This window comes from Zingiber officinale, chromosome 6B, assembly GCF_018446385.1.
Source record: "Zingiber officinale cultivar Zhangliang chromosome 6B, Zo_v1.1, whole genome shotgun sequence".
Classification (NCBI taxonomy): Eukaryota; Viridiplantae; Streptophyta; class Magnoliopsida; order Zingiberales; family Zingiberaceae; genus Zingiber; species Zingiber officinale.
The window spans coordinates 48,197,517-48,209,568 of NC_055996.1; the positions used below are offsets into that span (position 1 = coordinate 48,197,517).

Below are 12,052 nucleotides of genomic sequence, written 5' to 3' on the forward strand. Positions count from 1 at the left end.
GGACTAGGTCGGAGAGGGCTCGATAGCTCGTTCTCCGGACTAGGTCAGAGAGGGCTCGGTAGCTCGTTCTCTGGACCGGACGAAGTCGGAGAGGGCTCGATAGCTCGTTCTTCGGACTAGGTCAGAGAGGGCTCGGTAGCTCGTTCTCTGGACCGGACGAAGTCGGTGAGGGCTCGACAGCTCGTTCTCCGGACTAGGTCAGAGAGGGCTCGGTAGCTCGGTCTCTGGACCGGACATGGAAGTCAGAGAGGGCTCGGTAGCTTGTTCTCCAGACTAGGTCAGAGAGGGCTTGGTAGCTCGTTCTCTGGACCGGACGAAGTCGGTGAGGGCTCGGCAGCTCGTTCTCCGGACTAGGTCAGAGAGGGCTCGGTAGCTCGTTCTCTGGACCGGACGAAGTCGGTGAGGGCTCGGCAGCTCGTTCTCCGGACTAGGTCGGAGAGGGCTCGGTAGCTGGTTCTCCGGACTAGGTCAAAGAGGGCTCGGTAGCTCGTTCTCTGGACCGGACGAAGTCGGCGAGGGCTCGGCAGCTCGTTCTCTGGACTAGGTCAGAGAGGGCTCCGTAGCTCGGTCTCTGGACCGGACGTGGAAGTCGGAGAGGCCTCGGTAGCTTGTTCTCCAGACTAGGTCAGAGAGGGCTCGGTAGCTCGTTCTCTGGACCAGGAAGACGTTAGGGTTTAGGGCTGGGAAGCTCTAAAACTAACACAGAGACATTGGATCGGTCTGTTGACCGATCCAGTGATACTTTGGTTGACTGGATCGGTCTGTCGACCGATCCAGTGATACCTGGGTCATCTGATCAGTCTCGTGACCGATCAGTAACCACACAGAAGCAATCTGTGGGCTATCTGACCGGGACTTGGACCGATCAGAAGGATGCGATGGGATTCAGAGCGATAGGGGGGATCGGTCTGTGGACCGATCCACCCATAGGCTGATCGGTCCACAGACCGATCGGAATCATCCCAGACCGATCAGGGTGTGTCCTGATCGGTCCGGAAGGCTATGGATCGGTCTGTTGACCGATCCACAACAATGTCGTTTGTCTTCTGCTGTTCCTCTGCGATTTCTGATTCACCTGATCAAATCATCTGCTGTGAGATTTTTGAGTTACAGGTTGCAGGTGTCGTGCCAGTGCTTAATTTCAAATTAAGCTCCATCAGAAGAATAAGACCAAATGCTTTTTCTACTGTGTTTCGCTGCAAATGGTGCAATTGGAGCGTCAACGTTCACTGGTTGCGATCAATTGGCAACAACTTGACTCTTGCTTATTGGTTCGAGCTCAGAGACACCAGTGAAGACCATGGATGGTATTGGTGTGAGTTCATAGAACCAGATGAGGAGGAAGAGTGATTGGCGACGCCTGAGTTGGTCGCAGTGATTCGATACAGGTGACAGTGATTCGGCTCTGGCTGAAGACAGTGAGAAAGCAGAATAAGAAGAAGGCAGAAGAGAGGTTTGGGAAGATTTTTTGAAACTCTCTGTCGACCGAAGCAAGGGTGCTGTGTTGTTGAGCTCTTGGCTGAGTAATCCCTTCTGTCTTTGCGCTCTGCTTCGTGGCTGTAAGATTCATTGTTAATTTCTTTTAGCCACTGAACTCTGTAAGTCTTGTGCTTCATTTCAAGTCTTTTCTGTGACTTTGTGGAGAGGTTACTCCACCGAGAAGGAGAAATACTTAGCCGGAATTTGTCCGGGGTGTGATCTACCGAAAGATCAAGGGATCGTCCACCTTACGGACACGTCGAGGAGTAGGGGCAAGTTATCCCCGAACCTCGTACATACTTGTGTAAGCTGTGTGTTGTGTTTCTTTCCTTGCATCAGTTTTCTTTTTGTTTATTTCCGCTGTGCTAACAAGCTTTTGTGAGGAATTGATTGAGTTTTTAGTGGAGGCTATTCACACCCCCCCTCTAGCCGTCCGAAGGTCCTAATAGTACTCAATCTAATTGAGTTTCTACTCACCCATGCGTTGATAGGCGGGACCAAGATTGTCCCTCCGTACCCTACCAAGATAATATGTGTTGCTCTGCTTTGGCAGATTCAACAACAATATGTGATCGAGGTAGTGATAGGTATCACGGCATGGTAGAAATTTTAGAGTTGACGCGATTGAGATCTAATCTAATCGACGATGTGTATCATATACGCAATTTAGATCTAATCTAATCGTTAGGGTGCATCTTGTACACGATTTAGATCTAATCTAATCGTTAGGCACTAATTAATTACTAATCTAGCATGCATCACATACACACACACAAGCAATCAATTAAATTTTGTGATTAGTCATGGCCCTACTACGATCCTCTCAAGCCAATGAGAAGATCGGATGGCCAACCTAGGGTCAACAACTTCTCAAGCTCCTCCCTTTGACCACCACGTGTTGCTCGCGCCCTCCTCATAACTCCATCTCGAGTGGACCTTCCACCGCCTCATTTTGTATATTACAAAAAGTGAAACTCGAGTTACATTCGAGTCTAAACTAATTTTACAACAGGAAATAAAATAGAAAGGCAAGACGCGCAGGTCGCGTATCACATATACAACACGCATAATTACATGACGGCACGCAGGCCGTATTATGAATTACAACACACAATTTCCAATCTAATTGGGTCTTTTGGGCTATGACTATCACAAAATAATACATAATTCTAAATTATGTAATTTCTATAAATTTTTCATAATTTTATTTTATTTTTTTTAAATTTTATGGGTAAAATTCCCGGCGGTCCCGTTTAGCGATTTTCGAGCGCAATCGCGGAACGAAGCCCCTTGCGTGGTTAGGGGCAGCACCCCTATCCGCGATATAACCATCGCGAGTGTTCCTAAGTGATCCTACAGTGCCTTAGCCTGCTGTCCCAAAACGATTTGGGGCGAAAACTTACCGTTTCGGAAATATTTTCTCGGTAGTCGAAGCCTACAAGTGTCTAAACACTTGTGCTTCGCTTCTACAAGAAAAATACCCATAAAATCTATAAAAATCACAAACTTATAGAAAGTTACAGATCTGTAATTTTTCATAAAAAATATAAATGAAACTCGTACGTGCTTCGCACGTGGCACTGATACCACTATTGAGTTTTTCGGGCCATAAAAATCGCTTTTTGCGTTGTGGAAACCCCGAAATTCCCATGCCATGGATCCGTGCGAAGAAACAAAATTTCGAAAAACTTTTGAGTATGAGTTTCTAAACCTAGATCTACTTTAGATCTACAAGATTAAGAGGTTACCCTTGATGCGAAGCCCTTCGCTTAATCCCGCTCGTTCAAGGTCCGCCGGATCTCAAGGTTGTCAAGTGTACAACCCTCTATGTGTATCCACACAAGCAATAGAGATGGAGAAGAAATCTTGAGTGTGCTAGCACTCCAAGAAGTCTCGGCAAGATGGAGGAGAGGGAGAGCAAGATCTCTTTTATATTTTATTCGTAATCAAATTACAAATAGAATATCTAAATACTTGATTTCTCTCTTATATATATTTTATTTGTAATTAAATTACAAATAGAATATTCAAATATCTGATTTCTCTTTTTTTTTATTTTATTCGTAATCAAATTATAAATAGAATATCTCATTTTAGTTAAAATAATAAACAATTTTATTAGTTAATAAATTTTGTGAGAATAAATAATTAATCAAATTAATTATTTAAGAGTATCCATCATGATTATACGAAGATGGTTTTGGGACTATGGACCCATAATTTCAAGCTCCAATAAATTTAGATACAATTAATTAAAGCTCTTTAATTAATTATCTAATTTATTAATTATAAGATTATTCCACTAAAATCCGGAATTGCACTCTTGAGAATTATGGAACATATTTACTCAAAAGATTTGAACAGTCCATTGATATAATCATTACATGTCGATCAACCCTCCGTTCATAGTTCACAAATAGAGTTAGACGAAATTACCGTTTTACCTCTCTATTTGTATCTAAAACGTTAAGTACCATTGATTCACTAGTGAATAGTTAATTCATAATCTAATTATGAATTAGAGCGCTCAAACTATTCAGTGCTAGAATCAACACTCAAGAGACCCATTCTAGCATCCTTTCGGAAGTTACGGATTCCGTATCTATAAATCATATTCCCAGCTGAATATATAATTGAGTCTCCAAAATGTAAGTGTTACGCCTATTATTTAAAATAGGTTCTAACAAACAAATCAAGAGACCTGTTAATACAAACAAGGAATCTATAATTACTCAGGATTTAGATTGATCTACATATGATCATCTTATCGATGTAGATTTGAGTCTTTGTAACGGTACTTAAACATAGACACTTAAATCACATCTGGTCCTCGTCCTATATAATCATATTATATAAAATGTTTCTGCTTAGTGTTATTACACTGATTGTCCGGATAAGACTATCATATTCATAATGTCAACAAACTGCATTCATGATTTCCAATTAAAGATCCATACTTTAATCAATCATGGACATTTTAAATATATTATCTATGATTTTAATCCTCTTGTATATAACAATCTTATATACTAAAATCACAGTTATAACAATATATTATGGATTTTATACTGATATTCATTTTTATACAAGTAAGCATAAAACAATCAAATAATAAAATAAATGCTTCTTTTATTTAATTCAGCAATTAATAATAAATATATGTTTTATGGGTATATTCCCAACATAAATTTGGAGAGAAAGAAAAACATTTATCCCATGACCTTATGCTACCCAGCTTTATAGTTTCTCCAAGGTAATAATCAATTTTATCACTCTTCATTGTTTCCTTCCTGCTCTTGTTTCTTTCTCTTATAGAGACAACCTAAAGGATTTTCATAGTATTTAAAATTTTAAAGACCAAACAAACATTCACTTAAATCACATCTGGTCCTTGTCCTATATAATCATATTATATAAAATGTCTCTACTTAGTGTCATTACATTGATTGTCCGGATAAGACTATCATATTCATAATGTCAGCAAACTGCATTCATGATTTCCAATTAAAGATCCATACTTTAATCAATCATGGACATTTTAAATATATTATCTATGATTTTAATCCTCTTGTATATAACAATCTTATATACTAAAATCATAGTTACAACAATATATTATGGATTTTATATAGATATTTATTTTTATACAAGTAAGCATAAAAAAATCAAATAATAAAATAAATGTTTCTTTTATTTAATTCAGCAATTAATAATAAATATCTGTTTTATGGACATATTCCCAACATAAATTTGGAGAGAAAGAAAAACATTTATCCCATGACCTTATGCTACCCAGCTTTGTAGTTTCTCCAAGGTAATAATCAATTTTATCACTCTTCATTGTTTCCTTCCTGCTCTTGTTTCTTTCTCTTATAGAGACAACCTAAAGGATTTTCATAGTATTTTAAAATTTTAAAGACCAAACAAACATTCAAACTGTAGGTGTCACAATTAAGTTTAAGAAATCAGAGTATTAGAAATAAAAGTAGAGAAACTTTATTATTTTGATGCCGTAATTGCCAAGTGCTTGTTTTCCAAAGCCTAACATTTAACAAATCTGCACCAAAATGGAATATTGAGGAGGCAAAATCTATGCAAAGATATAAGGAAAAATAATGACGGAATTACTAGAGGATCATTGTTCCAAATTCATTGAGACTGAAATACATTAGAAGAATTTTAAAAAGCAATCCTTTTTTTAATTGAACAGACTAAATGACATGGCAAGTTGAAACAGAAGCAATGAATTTTGTGAGTGATAAGCTCTAATTTCTAAGTAGATTCGAAAAACAAACTGAGCTGTACAATGCACTGGCAAAACGAGCAAGATGCACAACCAAATAGAGTAAGACTCTGATAGATAAAGGAAAAGAAAAAGAAGAGGATATTGATATCCTATACGATTGCCATTATCAATTTCAAGTACTTTTCGCAATAAACTAATTCGGAAACCAACAAGAACAGATGAATACCGTATAAAGTAACCGAGACGCAATATGTGGTCCTGTGGGATATTGTTCCAATTCTATCTGTGCAGCCAGAAACAAAGATCATCTCCCAATAAATCAACAAAGACAGGTAATATCTTTCCCATTTCTATTCTAAAGATATCCATCAAAGGAGCACAAATAAGTACACGAGTGATGGAATTACTCAATTGCCAGTAATAAAGTAGAGTGGGAGAGAAAAGAGAACATATTCGACGACAAAAGGAACAACGCAGAACCTTTGGGTGGGAGAACTGCTGAAGAGTGCCAAGGAGGCCCTCGAGCTGCTTCAGCTTCATCTCGAAGCGGATCAAAGGAACGCGATGCGACAGTTCGTCAAAGCCGCTAAAACGTTATATGACAAATAAAACGGTAGAATGGGGGAAACCGGGATCGGTTTCTGGCATATATTGGGTTTCTGGGACCATATATTTCTAAAATAATTTGTCTATAATATTTTTTATTTAATAAAGAATAATTCAATAATTTACAATTAGTATGAAATTGCAATCTCAATTCTTATAAATTATTAATTCGAATTATGAAACAAAATCGGAACCAAAATGTGAATGATCTTTAAAGATTTGTTAACTTTAATAAAAATAAGAAAAATAAAATGTTTCCTTTATTTTTATATAGATTTAAATTAGACGTAAAAAAATAAAATATATTGCAATTTTGTCAAAGCCAAAACGTTATATCACAAATAAAACGTTAGAATGCGGAAAAACGAAATCGGTGTTACTGACATATATTGGGATTCTGGGACGATATGTTTCCAAAATAACTTGTCTATAATCTTTCTTATTTAATAAAGAATAATTCAATAATTTACAATTAGTATGAAATTACAATCGCAATTCTTATAAATTATTAATTCGAAATATGAAACAAAAATCGGAACCAAAATGTGAATGCTCTCTCTAAAGATTTGTTAACTTTAATAAAAATAAGAAAAATAAAATGTTTCCTTTATTTTTATATAGATTTAAATTAGACGTAAATAAAGAAAATATATTGCAAATTTATTTATATATAGATATATATATTTCTTTTTTCCTTTTAAAAAACATTCCAACGTTTTTTCCATATCTTTCTTAAAAAGGAAAATAATTTCTTTCCTTTAATTATATTTTTTTTACTTATATGGACAATTTTTCTATTTTGCAAAATATTCATCATTTATTTATTTTTATTTTTAAATGTTACCATATTATTATGTTGAAACAGGAAGTTTTTTCCATAAAAACTTGAGGGTATTTTTATTATTTGGAAAACTATGAAGGGGGTGAACCGAAAGTTTCCCATCACTTTATAAGGAGAGACGCTACACCATCTTCTACCTCCACAACTCCGCAGAGAGATGGCTCCGATCGTCGTCGGCGATTCCCTCCCGGATGGAGATTTGGCTTGGTTCGATGAAAGCGACCAATTGTGGATGATCCCGATACACTCGCTTGCCGCCGGCAAGAAGGTCGTCATCTTCGGAGTCCTCGGCGCCTTCACACCCATTTGCAGGTAAACTTCTTAAAACCCCAAAATTTTCTTGATTGTTTCGAATCTCGCGATCAGATCGGTCACAAACGTCGTTAATGCTTCTTTTAGATCGGACTTTTTTAAGTTTTATGCGAGTCCCTTTTTCTCTCTCTACGACAATGATATGCTTTTTTGCCCTTTTGGATCGAACATTTTGGTGTTCTACTTGAATAATACCGAAACTTTTCTAGTTTTTTTTCCCCGAATCTCGTTAACATATCGTTCACAGACAAGGAAAGGTCCTTTGAGATCAATAACGCTGCTTCGTGTCGAGCTCCATTCTTTTTCGTTTTATGCGAATGTAAACTCGTTTGGTGTTTTTCAATCTACCCATCGGATCATTGAAAATAGTGTCGGCTAATCAAGATCTGGCACTAGCACTAGCACTAGCACTTGCGTTTATGACGCTTAATTCTTAATTATGCTTCTCCTTTTTTGTCCTGTTCTTTTGTGCTTCCTCATTCGTTCTGAGATGATTTTACCCCTTTTGGCTTTCGCAGCATGAACCATGTCCCCGGTTTCATTGAAAGTGCAGAGGAACTCAAATCCAAAGGCGTCGACGAGATCCTCCTCATCAGCGGTAATTTCCTCCTCTTTTGTCTGTGTTTTTGTTCTTCAATCGGCCTTCGACTTCTAAAAATCTTCTTATTAGAGTTTTTTGTTTTTTTTTTTCAATTTCCAATTTATCTATTTGCTCGTTACTACAAAGTTTTTGTGACAATACTTTTTAGTATCTTTCTGCCTTGTATTCCCAGATGTGTCAACTCATGAAAAAACATTACAAACTATGAATTCTTTTCTTGGATGATAAATTTAAAACTAAAATAACAATTTTTTTTATATTTAATATCTGAAACGGTAAAACAATGAATTTTTGCTATATTTTAGAAAACTATAGTAAAATCCATGAACTCCTGTATCTCTTGCTATGCAGTTAATGATCCATTTGTGATGAAGACATGGGCTAAGTCATATCCTGAGAATAGGCATGTGAAATTCCTAGCTGATGGTTCCAGCTATTACACTCACGACCTTGGGTTGGAACTGGACTTCTCCGAGGTGGGTCTGGGCATTCGATCGCGAAGGTTTGCTCTCCTCGTCGACAACCTTGTGGTGACAGTTGCGAACATCGAAGAAGGAGGGGGAGAAGTCACTATATCTGGTGTAGAAGAGATCCTAAAGTTCCTCTAGGAATCACTATGTTTATTTGTTATGTTAGTTTGCTTGTTAGGCTACTAGTTAAGTGACTATGCAACTATTTGATTGAATAAAGTATCAATTCTTAGAATGATAATTTGGCGCCACATTATTCTAATTATAAATTATAAATTTATTGATTTATTCCAATAATATTATTTGTCAATATTTAAAGAGCCTTTCGTGTATGAAGGGTGGGATCACATTGAATGTATTATCTCGGTAATTTTATCGTCCAAAATATTCTTTATAATATTTATAGTTGTTATAATATAATATTATTAATATATTCAAAATTGAGTTATTTATATGGTAGCGGAATAAAATATTATTTTAATGATAAATAAAAAAATACCTTTTTATTTTTTTACCCTTAAAAATTCTTGAAGAAAGCTTACCTTTTGGCTTTTTTTACCTTCTAAAACCCAAAAATATCATTAGTATTATGGTCATAATTTATTTCTTGATTTTTTTTTAAAATTCCTTTGTTTTCCAGACATTACAATTTAGAGGGGATTTTTAAAAAGGGTATAATTTTCAAGGGATGAAACAAAATATTATGTGAATATTTATATTTATAAATGTCTTTTTAAGAATCTTATCCTTCCGTCGCTGCATGGCTTCCTTGCAAAGCGACTTCCTCATTTCTTCCTTCTCCGTGGAATTCTGCACTCCACCATCGCGATTCCCCCTCAAAGCTCGTTCCTTTCCCCGCTTCCTCTTCCTCCACTTGTCGTCCCCCTTCACACCCACCGTCGTGAGTCCACGCCTTCTCCGATCTCTCTTCCAGCGCCACAGCTCATGGAACCCACACCGAGCATCGAGCACTTCACAGAGAACGGCCGGCCCAGGTGAAGATTCTTGTGGAGCATGCAATTCCTAAACCTAGGAAGGGTAATTTGTGGCCGAGAGGCGAAAAGGCGGAGCCTTTGGCCAGAGGAGTGAGTGAAAATGGAGTCGACAGGTGGATGAAGAAGGACGGCAAGATATCCGAAGCTAGGGTTTCTGGAAAGGAGATGAAAATTAAGCTGGATTCCTGCTCCAAAACTGGTGATGTCATGGAAGCCATTGCCACTCTGCGGTCGGCCAAGGAATCAAATTGCAGCAATACCACTACAATGTGCTGCTTTACCTTTGCTCTTCTGCGGCGGTTGGCATCATTCATCCTGCTAAAAGCGGTAGTGTTAATTCTAAATTCGATCCAGATTGGTATATTGATGGAGATGTGGTTGAAGATGCAGGCCAAAGAAGTAGAAGAGCTTCTCTTCTGATTCGAGTAAACGAGGACATCAGAGACTATGCTAGAACCAGAGGACTTGAGATATATGAAAAGATGTGCGCGGAGAAGATTGCCATGAGCGAAGCAGCTCTAACATCTGTGGCTCGAATAGCAATGTCTATGGACGATGGTGACATGGCCTTTGATTGTGTTAAGCGAATGAAGCTTTTGGGTATAACTGCAAGGGTGCGGTCGTATGGTCCTGCATTGTTCACCTTCTGCAACAAAGGCGACATTGATAAGGTGTTCGAAGTTGAAGCTCACATGTCGGAAAATGGCATCCAACCTGAAGAATCAGAGTTGGAAGCACTTCTAAGAATTAGCATTGCGGCTCGCAGAGGCGACAAGGTGTATTACCTGCTACACAAGCTTAGAACTAATGTGAGACAGGTCTCTGCGTCCACAGCAGAGCTGATTGAGGCTTGGTTCAAGAGTTTGACCGCATCAAGACTAGGGAAAAGGAAATGGGATGCGAAAGAATTAGCAGAGGCTATTGAGAATGGTGGAGCGGGGTGGCATGGGCTTGGTTGGCTCGGTAAAGGGAAATGGAGTGTGGCGCACACATCAGTAGATGTAGATGGTGTCTGCATGTCTTGTGGTCACAAATTAGCAACCATCGATCTTGATCCAGTTGAGACAGAAAACTTTGCCAAGTCTGTTGCCTCACTGGCCAACAAGAGAGAAAGGAATTCAAATTTTCAGAAGTTTCAAGTATGATCTCCCTCCCGAAATCACTGTCCAGTAATGTGGAGAGAGTATTTAGTTCATGCATTTCAAACATGTAAAATGTTGACGATAAAGTTCAGTCAATTGCGGTTTTTGAAATTATGTCTAATTGTTTTCACCAGCAATTTGCACGATTTTGTTTTGTTACTAACAACTCAATTTCTGATTACAGAAATGGTTGGACTACTATGGCCCTTTTGAAGCTGTTGTAGATGCAGCAAATGTTGCTCTCTATTGTCAGAAGCGGTTCGCAGTTAATAAGGTGTGCGTCAAGAAAATGTTGACAAATATACTTTGAAATTTTGCTTTTATTTAGAGTTCCTGTTGTATTAATCTTCCTCCTGAGATTTTTTTTTTTTTTTTCCTTTAGGTCAGTGCTGTCGTTAATGCCATACGGCAGAAACTACCTATGAAGAGATGCCCACTTTATTATTGTACATAATAAACGACTCATTGGAAACAAGATGAAAGATCCTATGAACGTGAAGTATTTGGAGAAATGGAAGAATGCAGATGCACTTTATGAAACTCCTACTGGATCTAATGATGATTGGTGCGGGCTTTACTCTTTTCTTGGTTTTTTTTAAAGTTCACTGTTAAAGAACATGGAATTCTATCTGATTAATAGAGCATGATAATTCTCGTAAAACCTAAGTCGCATGAATTCTAAATAATCGAAATAAGAATTCGAATAGGGAAAACAAGAATATATGAGCATGTATCTTGGTTTCATCGAGAACATGACATAAGAAAATAATAATACATAAACACAATGACAAAAAATCTAATTGAAGAGTCATATCTTTGTCCTTTAGCATCGTCCAGAAGATCCTGTAGAAGAAGAAACAGCGAAAAGAAAAAGTAGGTCTTCCAAGGGACTTAAGGGATAACGATGCTATAAAACTTCTTGTCAATGGGGAACAAGAAACTATGTCAAGATTATTCCCTAAGTACTTGGGGACCAACCCTATATATAGTGAACATCTATTATCAGCCCATCGATAATAATAGATGTGAGACTATAAGTCCATATATATACTGAACATCTATTATCAATAAATAGATGATAATAGATGCGGGACTATATGTTCTACACATATAAGATCCACATCCAATTACTCGAAACCCACTAGACATAAGTTAGATCACTTTAAAGGGTTCGGATCGTATTCACGTGTGCAACTTACAAATAAGCCCACCTAATAGGGATAATTATATCCAACAATCTCCCACTTGGGCTATATGTGAGTTGTATGTGAAATATAAGTAAAACTTTAGTTGATATCAACTTTATTGGTACAAAATACCCCTGTAAACAATCTGGTCGATTAACTTCATTGGTATAGGG

General features: G+C 37.6%; 1 protein-coding gene and 1 pseudogene across 1 annotated transcript; both read left to right on the top strand.

The window, feature by feature from the left end:
• Window positions 1–7,329: 7,329 nt before the first annotated feature.
• On the top strand, window positions 7,330–8,693 carry LOC121990136 (peroxiredoxin-2C-like). The gene is made up of 3 exons (XM_042544348.1): window positions 7,330–7,484; window positions 8,003–8,082; window positions 8,437–8,693. Exons 1-3 carry the CDS (start codon window positions 7,330–7,332, stop codon window positions 8,691–8,693), a joined length of 492 nt encoding a protein of 163 aa, XP_042400282.1.
• A 778-nt stretch (window positions 8,694–9,471) lies between these two features.
• On the top strand, window positions 9,472–11,454 carry LOC121992405 (annotated as a pseudogene).
• The last annotated feature ends 598 nt before the right edge of the window (window positions 11,455–12,052 follow it).

What these genes read in the sequence shown, in the direction of transcription:
- LOC121990136 (XM_042544348.1), top strand. Translation starts at nt 7,330, where the DNA reads ATGGCTCCGATCGTCGTCGGCGATTCCCTCCCGGATGGAGATTTGGCT. An exon ending in GCCTTCACACCCATTTGCAG is followed by an intron (nt 7,485 to 8,002) that starts GTAAACTTCTTA and finishes TGGCTTTCGCAG; the next exon opens with CATGAACCATGTCCCCGGTT. An exon ending in CGAGATCCTCCTCATCAGCG is followed by an intron (nt 8,083 to 8,436) that starts GTAATTTCCTCC and finishes CTTGCTATGCAG; the next exon opens with TTAATGATCCATTTGTGATG.